At 47.1% G+C, this 21,161-nt stretch overlaps 1 protein-coding gene across 1 annotated transcript in view; it reads left to right on the top strand.

Annotated features, from left to right (window-relative positions):
• The window catches only part of LBP (lipopolysaccharide binding protein), a 30,333-nt gene extending 13,362 nt beyond the window's left edge, over nt 1–16,971 (top strand). Inside the window, exons 7-15 of the mRNA XM_047770320.1 lie at nt 2,754–2,845; nt 3,642–3,818; nt 5,506–5,565; nt 7,375–7,542; nt 9,254–9,321; nt 9,856–9,898; nt 13,120–13,183; nt 13,963–14,039; nt 16,583–16,971. Coding sequence (XP_047626276.1) covers nt 2,754–2,845; nt 3,642–3,818; nt 5,506–5,565; nt 7,375–7,542; nt 9,254–9,321; nt 9,856–9,898; nt 13,120–13,183; nt 13,963–14,039; nt 16,583–16,627 — 794 coding nt within the window. The 3' untranslated portion in view covers nt 16,628–16,971. The remainder of the gene's footprint in view (nt 1–2,753; nt 2,846–3,641; nt 3,819–5,505; nt 5,566–7,374; nt 7,543–9,253; nt 9,322–9,855; nt 9,899–13,119; nt 13,184–13,962; nt 14,040–16,582) is intronic.
• Nucleotides 16,972–21,161: the final 4,190 nt, after the last annotated feature.

Genomic DNA, 21,161 nt, shown 5'->3' with positions numbered 1-21,161 from the left:
CAGGAATATACGTGGATGTGCATAATTACACATATATATACATTAGTCTGTAACAGTAGACCCATTGTTCTTTTGTAATCTGTATGCCTTGGATATCTTTCTCTATTAGCACATACAAATGGACCTCATTTTTTGTTTGTTTTTTGTTTTTGTTTTTGTTTTTGTTTTTGTTTCGGTCTTTTTGCCTTTTCTAGGGCTGCTCCCGCAGTATATGGAGGTTCCCAGGCTAGGGGTCCAATCGGAGCTGTAGCCACCGGCCTAAGCCAGAGCCACAGCAACATGGGATCCGAGCCGCATCTGCAACCTACACCACAGCTCACAGCAATGCCAGATCCTTAACCCACTGAGCGAGGCCAGGGATTGAACCCGCAACCTCATGGTTCCCAGTCAGATTTGTTAACCACTGGGCCACGACGGGAACTCCAGGACCTCATTTTTTAAAAGCTTATTTGTGGAGTTCCCGTTGTGGCGCAGTGGTTAACGAATCCGACTAGGAACCATGAGGTTGCGGGTTCTGTCCCTGCCCTTGCTCAGTGGGTTAACGATCCGGCGTTGCCGTGAGCTGTGGTGCAGTTTGCAGACTCGGCTCGGATCCTGCGTTGCTGAGGCTCTGGCGTAGGCCGGTGGCTACAGCTCCGATACGACCCCTAGCCTGGGAACCTCCATATGCCGCTGGAGCAGCCCAAGAAATAGCAAAAATAAAAATAATAAAAGCTTATTTGTGAAAGTTAATACAGAGAGAAAAGTGTTCAGATCATAAGTGAACGGTATCCATTTTTTTCCCCCAAACTGAGCACACACACACATGCCAGCTCCCAGGTCAATATACAGAACATGCCTGGCCTTTCAGAGGCCCCTTGCGTCCCCTTCTGTCACTCCCCACCCCTCGTGGGCAACCAACTTCTCCCAGCAAAAATCAGTTTTGCACTTTGTGCATGAACAGGACTGGAGTCCTTTATCAAAACCAGAAGGCGTCCTTTGTTTACCTTGTAACATGAGGTCAATCGATACTGTTGCACACAGCGAGGTCGCTCCTTCTCTTTGCTGCCTTATCCACCCACAGTGTCGACATCCCTCCGTTTATTTACCGCGTCTTCTGTTGAAGCCCTTTGGGGCAGTTTTAGACCCTTTCGGGGAGTGCTGCTGTGACTGTGACTGTTCTAGCTTATGTGGACGCAGGTCTTTGGGTTGATGCCCAGGAGTGAAAGCACAGGCTCCTGTGGGACGCACAGGTCCAGCATGACCAGATCCCGCCAACAGTTTTCCAAAATGCTCTTAACAGACCCCATTTTATTTATTTGTTTTTCTTTTTAGGGCCACACCTGCGGCATATGGAAGTTCCCAAGCTAGAGGTTGAATCAGAGCTGCCACTACCAGCCTACGCACTGCCACAGCAACGCCGGATCTGAGCTGTGTCTGTGACCTACCCTGCAGCTCACATGACCTACCCTGCAGCTCAAGGCTGTATACCATCGGATGTATACCATGGCTCACGGGCAATGCTGAATCCTTAACCCACTGGACGAGGCCAGGGATTGAACCTGCGACATCGTGGATACTAGTTGGGTTCTTAACCCACTGAGCCACGACAGGAACTCTGCAGACCCCACTTTAATAGATGTGTAGTATTCTACCATACGAACGTGTCTCCATTTAACAAGTCCCTAGCTGCTGGACAGTTAGGTTTATTGTGTCCTTGCTATTGCCAACAGCAGGGTGGGGGGACCCACCCAGCCTCTTTGCCTGCATATGTAACTATACCCACGGAACTGTCCTCTACAAGTGGAGGCCCTGGATCTAAGCTGCATACGGAAAGTTTGCAGAGACAGGCTCTGGCAAATTGTCAGAGGCGTCCTCCGATGGCTTGGCCCCCAGCTACCCCCATATTCACCTGTTGGCATTTCCCTTCAGCAGAGACCCAGGTGGGCACAGATGCCCCAGTGCAAGGATCAGAGAACTCCTATCTGCCCCCACCCCACCCCCCAGGTCTTGGAGAAGCATGTCTGGGTCCTTTAGACAGGGCCCCGCCTTCCTGGTTATTTGGGTCATGTAGGTAAGAAGCTAGTTTCCCTTAGGATCAAGGTCTCAGGAGTTCCCGTCATGGCTCAGTGGTTAATGAATCCGACTAGGAACCGAGAGGTTGTGGGTTCAATCCCTGGCCTTGCTCAGTGGGTTAAGGATCCGGTGTTGCCGTGAGCTGTGGTGTAGGTTGCAGACGCGGCTCGGATCCCGCGATGCTGTGGCTCTGGCGTAGGCCGGCGGCTACAGCTCCAATTGGACCCCTAGCCTGGGAACCTCCATATGCCGCGGGAGCAGCCCAAGAAATGGCAAAAAGACAAAAAAAAAAAAAATCAAGGTCTCAGCCATAAACTTGGGGAACAACACCTTCAGCTGGAGAGATGGTCCTGTAATGTAGTTTCTTTGATATGAAGCTCTAGGTATAGAGGAGCTGCGAGACCTGAGCTCTTCCTGTCCTCATAGGGAGAGTGTGTGTGTGTGTGTGTGTGTGTGAGAGAGAGAGAGAGAGAGAGAGAGAGAGATGCTGGAAACTGCTCCAGGCTAAATGGACCACCTTCCAGGTCATCTCTTTCTGGGCGAAGCAGTTCTTTGCACCAGCACTGGGCTGGATGGAGGGTCGTAAGGCAGAGGGGCAGAAGGCGCTGAAGAAAGTCTCAGGGAGTGTGGATCAGACGGAGCTCTCCCCCTTTTCTCCGACGCCTGCCTCCTTACTCGGCCCCTCCCTTGGTTCACAGTCACGACAGAGATTGACGACCTCGCTGGCATTGATTACAGTTTAGTGGAGGCCCCTCGGGCAACAGCCCAAATGCTGGATGTGATGATTAAGGTAAGGGTCCCGGGGCAGGGGCTTGGGAGAGTCCAGCCCTCAGGGCCAGCTCTTTTTTTTTTTTTTTTTTTTTCCTTTTTCTTATTAGGACCACAACTGTGTGTATGGAAGTTCCCAGGCTCGGGGTCAAATCGGAGCTGCAGCTGCAGGCCTACACCATAGCCACAGCAACAAGATCCAAGCTGCATGCGGGACCTACACTGCAGCTTGTGGCAACGTGGGATCCTTAACCCACTGAGCAGGGCCAGGGATGGAACCTGCATCCTTATGGATACTATTCGGATTCTTAACCCACGGAGCTACCACGGGAACTCCAAGGCCAGCCGTCTCTTAAGGCCTCTTGTTCCCTCGGCTTCAGACCTGTCCTCCTCTCCCCATCAGCTCCCGCTGTGTCAAGGGCAGGGCAGTATGGAGTAGCGGGGAGTGTTCCCAGAGCCAGGATCCTCCCACTGGGGTCTTACAACTCTTAGGTCTTGAAACCTCCCCTCCCTATTCCTCCCCTCCTTCACTTTCCCACCAGTCAGCCGAGAACAATCGGTGCCCGTCCTCAGTGTGCAGAGGAGCCTCCCACTGGGTCCCATAGGTTAAAAGACAAAGCTTCTGGGGAGTGTTTCATTAACGGCTTCTAGAGACACAGGTTGACCCAAAAGAAAACATCTTTAATGGTGGAGTTTCAGGCCATTTCCAGCCTATCCATGTTCCCTCATCAAGCTCTATAGCCAACGACCTCGCTCAGATAGACCCAACCCTGGGATGGACTTTGAAAAATTCAAGTGGACCCTATCTCTCTCTCCAGGGTGAAATTTTTAGCCTTGATCACCGCTCCCCAGTTGGCTTCCTTGCTCCTGTCATGAGACTTCCTGAGGAACACAGCCGAATGGTCTACTTTGCCGTCTCTGATTATGTCTTCAAAACTGCCAGTCTGGTTTATAACGAAGCAGGGTTCTTGAACTTTTCCATCACAGATGACTTGGTGAGAATCCTAGCAGAATAGCTCTCACAAATGACACTGTCACCTGGCCTGCCTTCTTTCTTTCCTTCCCACCCACTTACATCAGTGAAATAGTAAATTATGACTAAGAAAAATAATCGAGACCAGGAAAAATATGTTTCCCCAATTCCCTTTTCACGTTGGCTGCCAGGAAGCTCAAAGTCAAAATTCTCTCTGCCTTCTAACGATTGTGGAAGAGTTTGTGGCTTGCTTGTCTGTGTTTTATTTTTCCCCTCCAGACTAGATCTGTCATTCTAATTCATAGTTTCTTTCCTCCTGATGGTTTGTGGAGGTTTAAAAAAAAGATTTTAGTGAAAGAGGCAGGATGATAGATATACTGATAAATGCATAAAGTTACATAGAATAGGAAATAAAGACCAAGTTACAAGTAAAGCAAAGTTATGAAGATACTGGGCCCACAAATTGATTTAAAAAAAAAAAATCACAAATCTGTGAGGGAGCTTCCTCTAGCCAAAATGGAAAGAGTACCTGATTTAGTGATTCGCAGTGAAAAGGGGAGACAAAGTCTTCCTAGCATTTAGCTCTAAAATAACTGTCTCAAATGCAGTTTTGTATAAAGGATACTAAATTTTATAGCGGCTCACATCTTTACTATTTCTCCGGATTCTTTCATGCATGTGGGTTTTAGATGGCTGACTCTTGTAGCTCTTTGTAAAAGCCGAGGCCTCGTGAACAATGCCAGGATGATGGGAGAGACACAGTGCTGTCCCATCGGATGGTCCAGCTCACCCTGGTAATAACTTCGGGACCAGCAGTGATGGATAGAGTGGCTTTTTGTCCTTTGAATGATTTCTCACCTATGTCCAGGCCTTTTTCTTCCATTGTCCCAATGGCATCACCCTTCCCTGCTGTGGTACCGTCCTTCCTTTGGTGGATGGGATCATAAGAACTGTTTTTTGTTTTTTTTTTTGTCTTTTTGTTGTTGTTGTTATTGTTGTTGTTGTTGCTATTCCTTGGGCCGCTCCCACAGCATATGGAGGTTCCCAGGCTAGGGGTTGAATCGGAGCTGTAGGCACTGGCCCACGCCAGAGCCACAGCAATGCGGGATCCGAGCCGCGTCTGCGACCTACACCACAGCTCACGGCAATGCCGGATCGTTAACCCACTGAGCAAGGGCAGGGAGTGAACCCGCAACCTCATGGTTCCTAGTCGCATTCGTTAACCACTGCGCCACGACGGGAACTCCCATAAGAACTGTTTTATTGAGCACTCACTCTGTGCTGGGCCTTGGCCTAAGTGCTTTATGCCTACCATTTCATTTAGCCCACACAGTGACCCAGTAAGGGGAGACTATATTTATCTCCATTTCATAGGTAAGGATGTTGGGGCTCAGAGAGGTAAAGGAACTGACCAGAGGTCACACAGTAACAAAGCCCCGAGCCAAACCCGGGTCTGCGTGACTGCAAATCCCACTCTCGTGGACCCTCTGAGGGGGTCCCGCCTGTCACCTATGCCCCAAGAAGAGCGGCCAGCACCCTGGGGACTCATGTGCTTGTGGTGAAGGCAGGACAAGCATTACATCGTTGCCATGGTAACCCTGAGCCATCGAGAAGTTTCTTTACTGAACATCCATCCACTTCCCCATCTCTCTTCAGACCTTCAACTCCAGTGGGAGCCCCTAAAACTTCTCTGTGTCCCTTTGCTGCAGGTTCCACCTACTTCTAACATCCGACTGACCACCAACTCCTTCCGCACCTTCGTCCCCCGGGTAAGGCTTCCCTCAGCCCTCAGGTGCAGGCAGAGGCCCCAGGCCCTCGGGGGATTCTCTTTAAAACCTCCATGCTCCTCTCAGCTTGACCAAGGGTCAGAAGGCCAGTGGCAGGGCCCCCAGTGGAGGCCGGGGTGCTGCAGTTCCCTTCAAACCCAAGTCCCAGAGACCCAAGCCTCATGTCTTGGGGGACCATAGGCTGCCCAGTCTTTTACTAGGGATCTCTGCCAATCCCAAGGAATGCCAATAGGTCCCACAATATTAATTAGGATTAATAACATCAAACAATTAATATTTGTATTAATCAATATTAATATTAGTATTAATAATATTAAACTATTACAGAGGGCATACTAGGGGCTAGGCACTGTTCTTGATGCTTTAAAATATATTTTGTGGGAGTCTCCATTATGGCTTAGCAGGTTAAGAACCCAACTAGTATCCCTGAGGATGAGGGTTCGATCCCTGGCCTCACTTGGTGGGTTAAGGATCCAGCATTGCCGTGAGCTATGGTGCAGGTCGCAGACGTGGCTCGGAACTTGCAGGCTGGCGGCTACAGCTCCAATTGGACCCCTAGCCTAGGAGCTTCCATATGCCGCAAGTGCGGCCCTAAAAAGACAAAAAATATAAAATAAAATAAAATAAAATAAAATAAAAATACCAAAAAAAAAATTTCCTTGCAGAAGGCTTGATGATGGCTGACAGGAATGATAATGGTGGGAAAACCGTTAAGCCTCAAGTTCTGCAAGATCTGGGTCACATCCCTCCCTAAGATGCCCCCACAGCAGCCCCTCTCTCTCCCTAGAGCCACAGGGCAGCCCAACCTGCCACCATATTGTCAGACCAGGACCATGGCCACATCCTGGCTCCAGCATCTCTTTTGTCCCCTTCCTGCTGGCATCATAATCATCCTGACAGAGAAGCAGCTCAGCCCACTTTCTTAGTACAATTTACCCTCCACCTTCTAAACATCCCCTTTTACAGCAGACTACAGGTTTTATCTTTGCCTAACCAAAAGTCTTGTAGGATTGTTGTTCCTCCACCAACTTCCCCCCCCCCCAAAAGAGTAGTCTTGATGCCAAATTAAATTCCAGTTAAACAGAAAATTGCCTTCATTTTCGAAAGGGTGGGATCTAGCGAGTCATATTTCAAGAACATTGGCATCTGGTGTTTGTGTGTGCAGTTACCGAGTGTGATGAGGGCATGGAGAAAGCATAGTTCTCACCCATTGCCTGGGGAGGGGTGTGGAGTGAAAAAAAAAAATCAGCCCAACCTTTCTGGAGGACAGTTTGGCAATACCTGGCAGAAACTTTAAAAACATGCTTAACCAGGAGTTCCCTGGTGGCTCTGCAGGTTAAGGATCTGGCTTGGGTTGCTGCTGCAACATGGGTTCAATCCCTGGCCTGCTGTATGCCATGGGTGTGGCCAAAACATATATATATATATATCTTTACCCTTGGACTTAGCAATTCCATGTATAGGAATGTATCTCTGCAAATAAGAGCCAAGGGTACACAGGGGAGTGGTCATTAAAATGGAAAACCTTGTAGACAACCTTGGGACCCAGTAAGGCTAGATCAATGGCAGTATCTGCACAGTGGAATACAATGCAGCCATGAAATCACTAATGCTGACTCCATAAGTCTGACATGGAAAGACGTCTGGTTATGCCTTTAAGAGAAAAAGGCACAGAACCTTTTGTAGAAATAAAACCCACCTACATTCTCAACTTTATCTGACTCCCTAATGTTCTCCTGGAAAACCTGTATGTTTTCTCCTCCTGATATAATCTCCTCATTCTGCCCCTAGTTAGCCAGACTGTACCCCAACATGAACTTGGAGCTCCGGGGAGCAATGGTCTCAGCCCCGTTCCTGAACTTCGGCTCTGGGAATCTATCCTCAACCCCCCAGATAGAGGTTGAGGGCTTTGTGCTCTTGCCCAACTCTGTCAGGGAGCCTGTCTTCCGGCTTGGTATGGTAAGGTTCAAAGCCTTTGCAAATGCTGTTCCCTTTTCCTGAATGCTTTTCCCCCACTCTCCACCTGGCTAATGCCTTCAGATCTCAACTTAAGCATCACTTCCTCAGATGGGCCTTACTTGATTGCCTTTACCCCTGATCTACCTTAAGCCCTTTGTCATTTTTTTCTTGTGGCACCCTCTTATTTTTCCTCATAGGACTTATTACAAAGATACTTTATATCTGTTGGCAAGTTTATTCGTTTAATAGACTAAGTGGGTCTGGGCTATTGTGGGGAGGAAGGCAAGGGGGGGTCTTTTCCCTGTTTGCTCTGCCCTTTCCATCTTTTTTTAAATTTTTTTTATTACTCAAATGAATTTATCACATCTGTAGTTGCGTAATGATCATAACAATCCAATTTCGCAGGATTTCCATCCCACAGCCCAAGCACAGCCCCCCACCCCCCAAACTGTCTCCTCCGGAGACCGTAAGTTTCTCAATGTCTGTGAGTCAGCAACTGTTCTGCAAAGAAATTCAGTCTGTCCTTTTTTCAGATTCCACATGTCAGTGAAAGCATTTGATGTTGGTGTCTCATTGTATGGCCGACTTCACTTTTGCTCTGCTCTTTCTATATGTGACCCCAAAGACTACATTTCCCAGGCTCCCTTGCACTGACTTCCAATGAAAGGCACTGTCAGGAGAATGGAGGATGGGAGGAAGGAAGAAGCCAGAGTACTTTCTCCTCTTTGGTTTGGACAGAGACACAGGCACTGACTGTGTCCCCTCCATGGTGGCTCCCAGGACCTCGACTCTTCCCTCTGTTCCTCCAGTCCTGGGAGAGAATAAGCTTTGACTCTTTTTTGGCTTCTCAGCAATCCATCACTTGTATAACTGATCCCCTGTGTGAAATTTCCTCTGAGTTAAATATTGAGAGCAGAGTCTCCTTTTTTTTTTTTTTTTTTTTGGCTTTTTAGGGCCACACTTGCGGCGTATGGAAGTTCCCAGGCTAGGGGTCCAATCGAAGCTATAGCTGCCGGCCTACACCACAGCCACAGCAACACCAGATCCGAGCCGTGTTGACAACCTACACCACAGCTCATGGCAACGCTGGATCCTTAACCCACTGAGCGAGGCCAGGGATCGAACTCGCAACCTCATGGTTCCTAGTTGGATTCATTTCCACTGCGCCACGATGGGAACTCTGAGTTTCTCCTTTCTTGATGCTTCCTGTCTGAAGTTTTTTTTGGCAGGGGGTGCTCACTAGATGAAGAACTTTGCTCTTTTGTTCCAGGTTTAAAACACAAGACAAATCTCTGGAAATGTAATTCTCCCAGATGTCATATCTGGCAATTTGATATTATTGTTCTCAAAATTGTTATCAATGCATTTTAAATTAAAACATGATTATTATTATTACTGCTACTACCATTACTAAGGCTGACTCTTGGCCTTGAAATAGCTAGAGAGTTCCAGAGCTAGTCCTCTATACCCTCTCTTGGTAATCTGCTCAAAGTTTAATTGCTATCATGGTCGGCAATTACAAGTCCAAGTTTAAACATTTACTGAGCACCCACAATGAGCTTCCTGGGAGTCTATAGTCTAGTGGGTAAGTTCCTGCTTTAACTCACTCACTGAGATGTCTGTTTCGAGGAGACAGCCTCCTCATAGTTATCTGCCTGGTACGTGACAACCTCCCTCATTCAGACATGTTTCTTTCTACTGGAATTTCCAGGCCACTAATGTGTCCGCCACGCTGACCTTCAATACCAGCAAGATCACTGGATTCCTAAAGCCGGGAAAGTAAGTCAGCCTCCTGCCCACATGGGGGCGCTCACCTGGGATCACTCCCCCTGACACTGTAGCTCCTTTGCTGTAGCTGGAGGTGAAGTGTAACCAGATCTCCCTGTCAAAGTTAGGGGGCGCACCATTTGGGAAGGAAACTTAAATTTTACCCGGATTGGCCCAATTCTTTTACCCAACTGGTGCTGCCTCCCTAAATGTCTTTTCCACCTAACCCCCGTCACTTCCAAATTTCTAATTTCTAATACTGCTTTTTCTTAATCTCTGAATTTTAGACATCAGTAACATTAACTTCCTGAAATTATAGAGACTGTGTTTTTTTACGCTACACACGTCCACTCTTCAAGTCTTCCCAATAAGGTTATATCATTGTTTCTGGTTCCTCAATCATCTTTTTTCACTCCCACCCCTACCATACCCCTGACCCTCTACCTTCTCAAGCTGGTGTCTCCTCCTTTCTGGGGACCCCCACATGGCTTAGGGTTCCTGTGAGTAAAATGCCCCCATCTCTGAATCTTCTCTGATTTGTTATAGGATACAAATGGAACTGAAAGAATCTAAAGTTGGAATATTCAATGTAAGTTATTATTGTTTTTATTTATGAATGATTAGGGTAATAATTAGAGTGTTTACTAAGCAGTGTTTTATACCTATAATAGAAAAGAGAAAAGGAGAAAAGTTACTCTCTGCTCTAGAAAAGTGTGGAAGCTCTAGAGGACATGAAACTTAGGGCAGAGGAACAGTTACCTCTCAATATAAGATAATATATGGTATCCATAAGTTTGTCTTCAAAATCTTTGGGTCTGTAACATAATATTGTACATAGACTCTATGTCAATAATTTAAAAAAAGACAATATAATTAAATCATCCACTGGAGAAAAATTCTTTTTTTTTCCCCAGGGCCATCCCTGCAGCATATGGAAATTCCCAAGCCAGGGGTCAAACTGGAGCTGCAGCTGGCAGTCTATACCATAACCACAGCAACGCCAGATCCAAGCCGTGTCTGTGACCTACACAACAGCTCACAGCACCGTGGATCCTTAACCCACTGAGTGAGGCTAGGGATCAATCCCACATCCACATGGATACTAGTGGGGTTTGTGTCCACTGAGTCACAGCGGGAACTCCCACTAGACAAGTTCTTAACCCGCTGAGCCACAGTGGGATCTCCTGGACAGAATTCTTTTAGCTGCAAAGAATAGAAAGTATCTTAAGCAAACAAGAGGAAGGTACGGGATCATATAACTTACAACAATGACAAAAAGCTAAGGCTAGAGACTTTAGGCAGAGCTAGATCTAGGCGTTCAAATGAGTATATCAAGAATCTCTCTCCAGGATGTGGAGCAAAGGAAACCCTCCTACACTGTTGGTGGGAATGTAAGTTGGTAAAGTCACTATGGAAAACAATATGGAGATTGGGATGTCATTCCCTGCGCTGTACAGCAGGACCCCATTGTCCAACTATTCTAAATGTCATGGTTTGTATATGTTAACCCCAAATGCCCAGTCCACCTCCCTCCCTCCCCCTCCCTCTTGGCAACCACGAGTCTGTTCTCCATGCCTATGAGTCTGTTTCTGTTCTGTAGATAAAGTCCATTAGTGCCACATTTTGGATTCCACATATAAGTGATATCATATGGTATTTGACTTTCTTTTCTGGTTTACTTTACTTAGTAAGAGAATCTCTAATTGCATCCGTGTTGCTGCAAATGGCATTAGTACATTCTTTTTTATGGCTGAGTTGTATTCCATTGTGTTTATGTACCACATCTTCTTAATCCATTCATCTGTCAATGGACATTTAGGTTGTTTTCGTGTCTGCTATGAACATACAGGTGCATATGTGTTTTTGAATTGTAGTTTTGTCTAAATATATCCCCAGAGTGGGATTGCTGGATCGTCTGGTAGTTCTAAATTTAGTTTTCTGAGGAAGCTCCATACTATTTTCCATAGTGGTTGTACCAAGGTTTCTCTCTCTCTCTCTCTTTTTTTTTTTTGTCTTTTTTGCCATCTCTTGGGCCGCTCCAGTGGCATATGGAGGTTCCCAGGCTAGGGGTCTAATCAGAGCTGTAGCTGCCGGCCTACGCCACAGCCACAGCAACTCGGGATCCAAGCCATGTCTGCAACCTACACCACAGTTCACGGCAACATCGGATCCTTAACCCACTGAGCAAGGGCAGGGATCGAACCTGCAACCTCATGGTTCCTAGTTGGATTCATTAACCACTGAGCCACGACAGGAACTCCTCTTTTTTTTTTTTTTTTTAAAGCTACCAAAACCCTCCCCAAAATCCCTGTGCTAACCCTCACTGGGTTAATCTTAGTTATGTCCATCCCTTAGCCAGTTACCCAGGTCAGAAATTGGACAAGGCCAACTGGCCAAAGCATAGGGTTCATCTACACACCTGGAGCCAGGATTTGCAGTCCCAAACCACGTGGGCTGAGATTGGAAAGGAGGGCTCCCCAAGAGAAATAAGGACCCTGTTATTAAAGCAAAAGGAATAGATTGCTGGGCAAGCGAAAACAAGAGACGATTTCCACAAAGAGGAAAAAGTGATGAAATAGTGGCCTTCATGTTAAAGGAGAAAAGAGAATGGGAAGAAAAAGGAGAGACTTTTGAAAAGAGGGAAGTTGGGGCGACGGCAGCTGCTCCTCACAAGCCAAAGAGGAAATGGAAAGACTTCATCTGCAGTAGTTGGCCTCCCTTTTATCAGCCTTTGGATGGTGGCCACCTCGGACCACCTTCCACCTGCCCTCCACTGCCCATCCTTTCCCCAAGTGGAAGTGGAGACAAACACATCAAGTATCGGATGAGACATTGCCTACGGGGGCCCCGAAGGGTGACTCCTTTCGGAGAATGAAGGTTAAACTGACTAATGACACACTGATATTGCATCTGGGCATGGCATGGCAAAATGCTCCAGGAAGTAAATTATTCACTTGTAAAGAGTCACAAAAAAGGCATCCTATCAGGTTTTCAGAATATGGACTGTAAAAAGCAGGACCCGGAGAAGCAGATAAACCTGGATTCAAATTTGGACCCTGCTGCCCAGTTTCTAGCAAATCACGTTCGTTCGGTGGGCCTCGCTTTTCTCATCTGTGACGCGAGGGCATTAATAGTAACGTCAAAGAGGAGTTCCCATTGTGGCTCAGTGGAAATGAATCTGACTGGTATCCATAAGGATGCTGGTTCAGGCCCTGGCCTAACTCGGTAGGTTAAGGATCCCGCATTGCTGTGGCCGTGGTGTAGGCCAGCAGCTGTGGCTCTGATTCAACGCCTTGCCTGGGAAATTCCATAAGCCATGGATGCAGCCCTAAAAAAAAAGGAAAAAATTAACATCAAAGAGTATTAGTGAAGACTGCATCAAATATACATGTAATGCTCTGAGCCCTTATACTTGGCCCATAGTGAGTGTTTAAAGTTGGGTTTCATTATTTTTGTTTTGGCATAAATTTTTTATTACATAAGTCATTTTGGAAAGCTTTTTCACTGTAAAAAGAAAAATTAATTACTAAAGATAAGACTAAGCCAAACCTTAATGTTCTTACTAGAGAAAAGATTATTGGGCATGTAGTCTTCCATAATTGTCTTTCCCTTTGTGCCCTTATAACTGTACATCTCAAAATCATTTTATCTTGTAAAGTATAAGCATGATGTAGGTATCTACCCGAAAATTGATTTTTTTCAAACCCTCTGCCCTGTCAGCATGTACAGAACCACCCCACACCCAGGGTGGCTCTGTGGAGGTTTGTTTGGGACATGTGGTTACGGGGTACCTCTCCTATTCTCCACCAGGTGGAGCTGTTGGAGGCGCTGCTCAATTACTACCTTCTCAACAACCTCTACCCCAAGGTCAATGGTAAGAACCACTAAGGATTTTTCCAAGAGTGGACACTGCTCTTTGGGAAAAAGAAAGGTGGAACCAGGGCTCTCCTACAGGCTTTGTGACCTTGCGCGAGTGACCTATCTCTGATCTTCAGTGACATGTCTGTGGGAGAGTGTTGAATTCAGCCTCATCTCCTTCCACGGCTCCAAGAAAACTGGGAGAGAAACAACTTTTTAGAGCACCGGAAACCTCCTAAGAGAGAAGGAGGGGCTCACAAAAGTGCCCCCCCACACACACACACCCTGAAGTGGCAGGTGAAAAACGGAGGACCAACTTAATATCCAGGGCCCAAGGCAGCCCACTTCTAAAGTCACATTCTCAGTTACCACCTCCCTAGTCAAAAAATAAAGCGAAGGACCTAAACCCTCTTTCCATGATGCTCCGCTTCATTTGGCTGCAACAGAAAGCAGGATGCAGGTGACAGCAGACAGCTGGCATCCCCTAGCATCTCATACCTGCCACTGTCTCCACATAGCACTAAGGCTGAGAGCTCAGGCGCCTGCATCAGCCTGCCTGGGTTCAAATCCCAGTTCCTCCACTTTCCAGCTGTGTCACCTAGGAAAATTTACTTGGCCACGCTGTGCCTCAATATCCTTATCTTTAACGTGGGAATAATAATCCCTATATTTGGTGATAATTAAACAGAAATATGCTGGGTATAGAGTTTGCAGAGAGGAACTTTTTTGGTAAAATTGTTTCTGTAATTGTTATTTATTAACAAATCTCTCTCGATGTTGTGCCTCAACCTCCAGATAAGTTGGCAGAAGGCTTCCCCCTCCCTCTGCTAAATTGTATTCAGCTCCACGACCCTGTTCTCCAGATCCACAAGGTCAGTGGGTTCAGCGGGGGCTCTGAGGATTTGGGGAGGGGGTTGGTTAGATTTCCTGGCTTGTGGGTTATAACTCAGTGGATGGGACCCAGCCTAACCCTGCAGCTGGGAAAGCCTGGGTGGGGGTAGGATGCTCCAGGGCCAGCTACATGCCAGGATGCCATCCATGTGTCCTTCAGAAGTGGCACCTCTATCGAGGCAGGAGGGATGCATGTTTGGTGGGCTGTCCCTCAAAATGCCATTGCCCCACCACACCCACCGCTTGACTTTCAAGGCACTTCCTTCCAGCCTTTCTGTTTTCTAAGCATTTTTTTGTTTGTTTGTTTCAGAGAGTTGGCGTTGCTGGCACTCAGACCTATTTTATTTTTTTATAGTCTAGTCTCTTCCCCACCAGTGTTAAATACTGCCCCACCCACCAGATGGGCCATCATTAACTTAACTTTTTTTTTTTTTTTTTTTTTTTTTTTTGCTGTTTAGGGCCACACCAATCCAATGGCATATGGAGGTTCCCAGGCTAAGGGTTGAATCAGAGCTGCAGCTGCCAGCCTACACCACAGCCACAGCAACGCTAATTCGAGCTACGTCTGCAACCTACACCACAGCTCAAGGCAACATCGGATCCTTAACCCACTGAGTGAGGCCAGGGATTGAACCCACATCCTCATGGATACTATTCTGGTTCATTACCGCGGAGCCACAACGGGAGCTCCTAACCTAGCTATTTGAATACCAAGGAACATGTCTGATTCTTCGCTATACTCTCCACTATTTTGAACAAGCATGTTCTGGTCCATCTGTGCCCCACAGTTCAGGTTATCTTTCTAGAATAGCATCTGTAAGGTGAGATAACTGGGTTGGCAGACTCGTGAGCTGTAAAGGGGATGCTGCCTTGTGCCTGGTACGCAGTTAACATCCAGCAAGTCACAGCTGCTAAAGAGAGTGATGGACAGTGGGGTGATCAGGAACATTGAAACAGGGACCAACTGACATATTTGAACAACAAATGCCCAAAGCCCTTTGGGGCCCAGAGATACTTAATATCCAACTATTGTTGAGAGTTTAGAAGTCAGAGAGATCATGGTTCAAAGCAAGGACTGAGTGACAATTCATGCAGCTGGCCTCAGTCTTCTCCTCTGTAAAACGGGGTGTAACCCAAATCTCTCCGGGCTCTTTTGAAGATTAGTGCTCAGTTTGGCACAATGGAAGTCTTTCGAAGATTAAGAATAAGGGTCAGTGTCAGAGTTCCCCTTGTGGGAACTCAGCGGGTTAAGAACCTGACTAGTATCTGTGAGGATTTGGGTTCAATCTCTGGCCTTGGCTGGTGGGTTAAGGATCCAGCATTGCTGCAAGCTGCGGCATAGGTCTCAGATGCAGCTCGGATCTAGTGTGGCTGTGGTGTAGGCCAACAGCTGCGGCTCTGATTCGCCCCCTAGCCTGGGAACTTCATATGCCACAGGTGCAGCTATAAAAAGAAGAAGAAAAAAAAAGAAGAAGAAGAAGAAGGGTCAACGTTAAGACTGATCCTTGAACAACACACATTTTAATGGCCCCAGGTCTGATTATACACAGACTTTTTTTTTTCAATAGTAAATACACAGTTTGTCGAACCTGCAGATGTGGACCCACTGATGTGAGGAACTGTGGCTACCAAGAGCTGACTATAAATTATAAGTGAATTTTCTCTTTTTTTTTTTTCTCTGTTGATCTGTTTATTTGGAAAGGGCTGACTTAATCCCATTTCATCTCTTTTTTTTTTCATTTATAGTGATTTTTATTTTTTCCATTGTAGCTGGTTTACAGTGTTCTCTCAATTTTCTACTGTACAGCAAGGTGACCCAGTCACACATACATGTGCACATTCTTTTTTGTCACAGTGTCATGCTCCATCATAAGTGACTCATCAGTTCCCAGTGCTACACAGCAGGATCTCATTGCTTATCCATTCTGAAGGCAATACTTTGCATCTATGCACCCAAAATTCCCAATCCATCCCACTCCCTCCCTATAAGTGGATTCTTCACCCAAGGAGCAGCCTCACCCCAATCCTCATTGTTCAATGGTCAACTCTCTATACTACCTTGCGCATTAGAATTTTGAGGTCAACGTTACCCATGTGTTTGACCCAAAGGCAGGGGATGGGTCATCGTGGGAAAGAATTGGACTTTCTTTTGAGTTCAGAATTCCTGCCCCTTTGGTGATACAAACTTATAAGGAGGTAAGAGAGTAAACCCCAGCAGCTCACGACTTTGTGTTATTTGCCAAGGAGGGAGAATTTAGGTGACACAAAAGAAAGACTTTTATGAGGTCTGCCAGGAAGCAGCAGCTTGGGAAATGAGAGATAAATTACCACCTTAGAGAAGGTAGCTGGCAAAAGCTATGCTTTATGGAGACCTTGGGGAGAGAGGCACACGCTCGATTTATGCCTTGACCTGGTTCCTGGCAGAGCTTGTGTTTCCCCAGACGTGGGCCTCCCTTTAAATCAGAGATGCGTCTTTTTGGAGTAGAGGATGCTTTTAACATCCATCCTGTCTTGTTTCTCCTAGGACTTCCTGCTTTTGGGCACCAACATCCGGTACCTGAGAGTCTGAGGGCAGGGCCAAAATGACAGGGCTTGGAGGCCACAGCTGGATGGGCAAGTTCCATCTCCAGATATGCAGCGTAGTCCTGGAGAGTCTGGGAGGATGAAGACTTTTCTGTCACCAGCTCTAGGGGCCTGGCCTCTGCCCCCACACTCCTGCTTTTCCGCAGGGGCACCCACACCCTCTTTGTCTCCAGACTTTACTCTCCAGCCAGAAGAGACCATCTTCCCCTGCTGGCTGGTCCTTTCTTGAAGGGCAGACCCTGTCTTTTTCATCCACCCTTGGATCCCTGTGCCCAACAGACCTAGTAGGCCCTCAATAAATATTTATTGAATGGCTCAATGAGGAAACCACCTGGGACTTTGGCTGAACCTTCCCACTGCCCACCCTCTTTTGCCTAAGGAGTCTTTGGATGGTGAGACCCACTGTAGTCTCCAGGATGGACCCTGACGCCACTCCTCTTTCTCACTGGCCGCTGCAGGGGGAACCTCGATGAAAGGACATGGGCTTCCACTCCACTCTCGATGGTGCTTGTCCATCTCAGTTCATGGGCAGTCCATGGGTTCATTTCAGTACCTGCTGCCTCCCTCCCTCCTTGCCTGCTGTAGACACAGGAGCCAGTGGGTCTCTCGGAGCAGAAACTCAGCCTGCTCCTGCTTTCCCCCATCAAAATGGGTATAAATTAGGAGGAAATGGATCTGTCAAGGTTTTGGGTCCGACCCAAATAACAACCTCATCCAACTGTTGTTTACGAGCCCCAAGCCTGGGGGGAAGAGGCTGTGATTTCTAATTACTGAACAACCAGCCTTTGATCAGGCTTTACTAAAGAGTCATTTCCGAGTTATGTAGCTGGCTCCCCAGGGGCTGGGAGTCAGAAGACTTGTTGGATATTTTTTTAATTGTGTTAATGAACAGATGGATGGAGCTGCCGGCTAGTAGATAATTCACAGCGAATAGATCCATTTACCCTGAGTGTGACAGAGATGCGTCCTGTATGCGCTGATGCACCATCACCCAGCTGGCAGCAGGGTAAACCACAGCTTTGCCTCATCCCTTTGGCTCACTTATCCACCATCCATCCCTGTGATGGACTAGGAAGGGCTCAGGCTTCATCCAGCACTGGCCATGTGGTTGTGGCCATGGGCAGGTCCCTTTCCCCCTTGAGGTCCTCTATATAAAATAAAAACAGTAGGAGTTCCCTGGTGGTGCAGCAGGTTAAGGATCCAGTGCTGTCACTGCAGCAGCTTGGGTCGCTGCTGTGGCTTGGGTGCAATCCCTGGCCCAGGAACTTCTGCACCACCAAAAAAAAAAAAAAAAAGAATGATTATAGTAGTAGCTATGTCCTAGGATTATTATAATAACGATATTAGGTAATGCACGTGAAAGGATTTATTTAGCCATAGTGGAGATTTGATATTTTTGTCTGGATGTGCTATTGAGCATCTCCTGTTTGCAGGCACTGAGCTGGTCACCATGAGTGTGGCCAAAACAAATGGGTGCATGGAGTTCCTGTTATGACTTAGCAGTAACCAACCCAACTAGTATCCATGAGGATGTGGGTTTGACCCCTGGCCTCACTCAGTGGGTTAAGGATCTGGTGCTGCCATGAGCTGTGGTATAGGTCGTAGATGCACTTGGATCTGATGTTGCTGTGGCTGTGGTGTAGGCGGGCAGCTGTAGCTCCAACTGGACCCCTAGCCTGGGAACCTCCATATACTTCAGGTGCGGCGCTGAAAAACAAACAAACAAACAAACAAAGGTGCATGATCAAACCAGGTACCACCTTCATCCGACTGGGGAAACTCTGGGAGCCAGTATAGAACACTCCTCAGAACACCCACCCTGGGGCCAAGAGTGCTGGGGTGTTTATTCATCATCTCCCATCATTCACTGGCCGAGGGGAGCTTCTAGGGGACATTAGTTCTCTGGTGTTTCTCATCTGGGTAGAGGGGCTCTGGCAGCCATAGAAACCTCTTAGGCAAAGGAACACACAAATGCCAGTGAGTACCACTCAGTTTGGCCTGCGCTGACAGGTGAAATGGGTGGGGCCCGCACATGGCCTGACCCTGGCGCAGGAGCTCACCGCTCAAAATTCTGGATGTAGTATGAGCCCATTTGCCACACTCCCTAGAAAAGCCAAGGGTTGTTCTTCTCTCCCTATTTTTTAAGAAACTCAGTCTGGTTGGCAAGCAATCCTCCATTTTAGAATATTCTAGGACATTCCAGAACATTCCAGGACCTTCCAGAGGATGGTTCCAAGAAAGGATGCAGAGAAGCCCAGGCAGGTACCTGATGAGTATGGGGCAGCCAGGTTTGCCATGAGACAATGGGGAACACAAAAATACATTTATATGGAGTTCCCATTTGTGGCACAGCAGAAACAAATCCAGCTAAGTATCCATGAGGATGAGGGTTCGATACCTGGCCTCGCTCATTGGATTGGGAATCTGGTGTTGCCATGAGCTTTGGTGTAGATCTCAGACTTGGCTCAGATCTGGCATTACTGTAGCTGTGGTGTAGGCCAGCAGCTGTAGCTCCAATTCAACCCCTAGCTTGGGAACCTCCATATGCTGCAGGTGCCGCCCTAAAAATTAAAAAAAAAAAAAGAAGAAGAAGAAAAGCAGGATAGATGGCTGCTGCTTTATGGTCCACTAAAATGATTTCCCACTTGGGGCCACTAAAACCCAGAGCTGGATCCTCTCCTTCCCTCAGAAAAGGCTTTTCTCCACCTCAGGTAATCTCATGGGATCCTTCATCAGAAACCCCAGGGGTAAGTAGGCTGTTATTCTTTTTCTTTCACTTTTTTCTTTTTAGGGCCATACCTGCAATATATGGATGTTCCCAGGCCAGGGGTCAAATTGAAGCTGTAGCTGCTGGCCTACGCCACAGCCACAGCCACACAGGATCTAAGCCAAATCCATGACCTATGCCACAGCTTGCGGCAACACTGGATCCTTAACCCACTGAGCAAGGCTAGATCAAACCCACATCCACACAGACACTGTGTCAAGCTCTTAACCTGCTGAGCCACAACAGGAATTCTGGCAGGCCGTTTTTCAAAGGAAGGCCTCATTGAACACTGAAATCTCATCTTGGGACCATCACCTGTATCCCCCAGACCCAATCAAGCCCAGCTTTCTTTCAGCTCCACCCTGTACCCCCAGCTAGCTTTCTTGGATGTGTGGTTCCATCAGGAGTGGTTCAGTCCAGGAGTTCCTGTTGTGGCTCAGCGGAAACAAATCTGACTAGGAACCATGAGGTTGCAGGATCAATCCCCAGCCTCGCTCAGTGGGTTAAGGATCTGGCGTTGCCGTGAGCCATGGTGTAGGTCACAGACGCGGCTTGTATCTGGCATTGCTGTGGTTCTGGCGTAGGCCGGCGGCCATGATAAAGCTCATCTCATCCACCAGGCCTGCATCCTCGCAGCCCCTAAATGTAGGCCCTTTGGGTCCTCTCTGTTTCCTGATGCCCTGGCTCACCCACTGGAGTCCCAACCCATCAGAAAGAGCGAGACCAGGGTGAGGTATACTTTAGGGAGCTCTAGGATCTGAGCAGGAGTGATATATAAAAGTAGATTGCAGGGGCACTGAGCATGTGCAGCACAGCAGAGGCAAACCCATGGAGACAATGAACAGCAGACTCTACAATGGAGAAACTATGTGAAAAGGGCCTAGGGCAGCCCATTGCTGGGGAAAAGATTGGAAAATTAGGTGAAGTGACAAGAGACTTCCAATCATATCCCCAGATACATATTAAGTGTCCAACTCAGTACCGCCATCAGTCATGGGTGATACAAAGACGTATAGTATCTGTTTCTTGCCCTCAAGGAAAATATAATCTACTTATAGAGGTTAGACATAAAATTCCAGAGAAGTTAGATAACAAAATACTTAAATAGCAATTCACAGTGCCACACAATCAATTGCTAAATGAACTGTGGAGCTGATGACAAGCTCTTAGAATTCTGAGCCAGAAGAGATTATTTGGTTATTTATGTCCTAGGCAGGTGCATATTTTCTTGCTGGGGAGTGGGGGAAGAAAGGGTTAACTGAGCAGGGCAAATCAATAAAACTAAGAGGTTTTTTTGTTTGTTTGTTTGCAGAGATCAATGCAATTAGTGAACTTTCAGCTAGATGAAGAGAAGATGCAAATAAAATCATAAATGAAAGAGGACACATCACAATGGATGACACAGGAACAAACAGGATGATAGAATAATCAACAATTGTTCATATAATTACTATGAACAATTATATATGTCAACAAATCAAGTAAGCTAGAAAAAACAGATATGGCCCTAGAAAAGGAGGGGAAACCAACACAGGCGCTGCGAGGATGCAGGCCTGGTGGATGAGATGAGTGTTATCATAGGTACCAGAGTTAACCTTTTGGTGCATTTCCTCGGTGACGTTTTTCAGGAGAGCCCAGGCATGATTAAGATCAAGCAGAGAAGAGGTGTTCCTACTGTGGTGCAAAAGGATCAGTGGCCTCTCTGCAACGCCGGGTTGCAGGTTCGCTCCCCAGACCGGCACGGTGCGTTACG

This window comes from Phacochoerus africanus, chromosome 3, assembly GCF_016906955.1.
Source record: "Phacochoerus africanus isolate WHEZ1 chromosome 3, ROS_Pafr_v1, whole genome shotgun sequence".
Taxonomy (NCBI): domain Eukaryota; kingdom Metazoa; phylum Chordata; class Mammalia; order Artiodactyla; family Suidae; genus Phacochoerus; species Phacochoerus africanus.
Note: the sequence above shows the minus strand (reverse complement) of the source record. Positions and strands in the feature narration are given on the sequence as shown.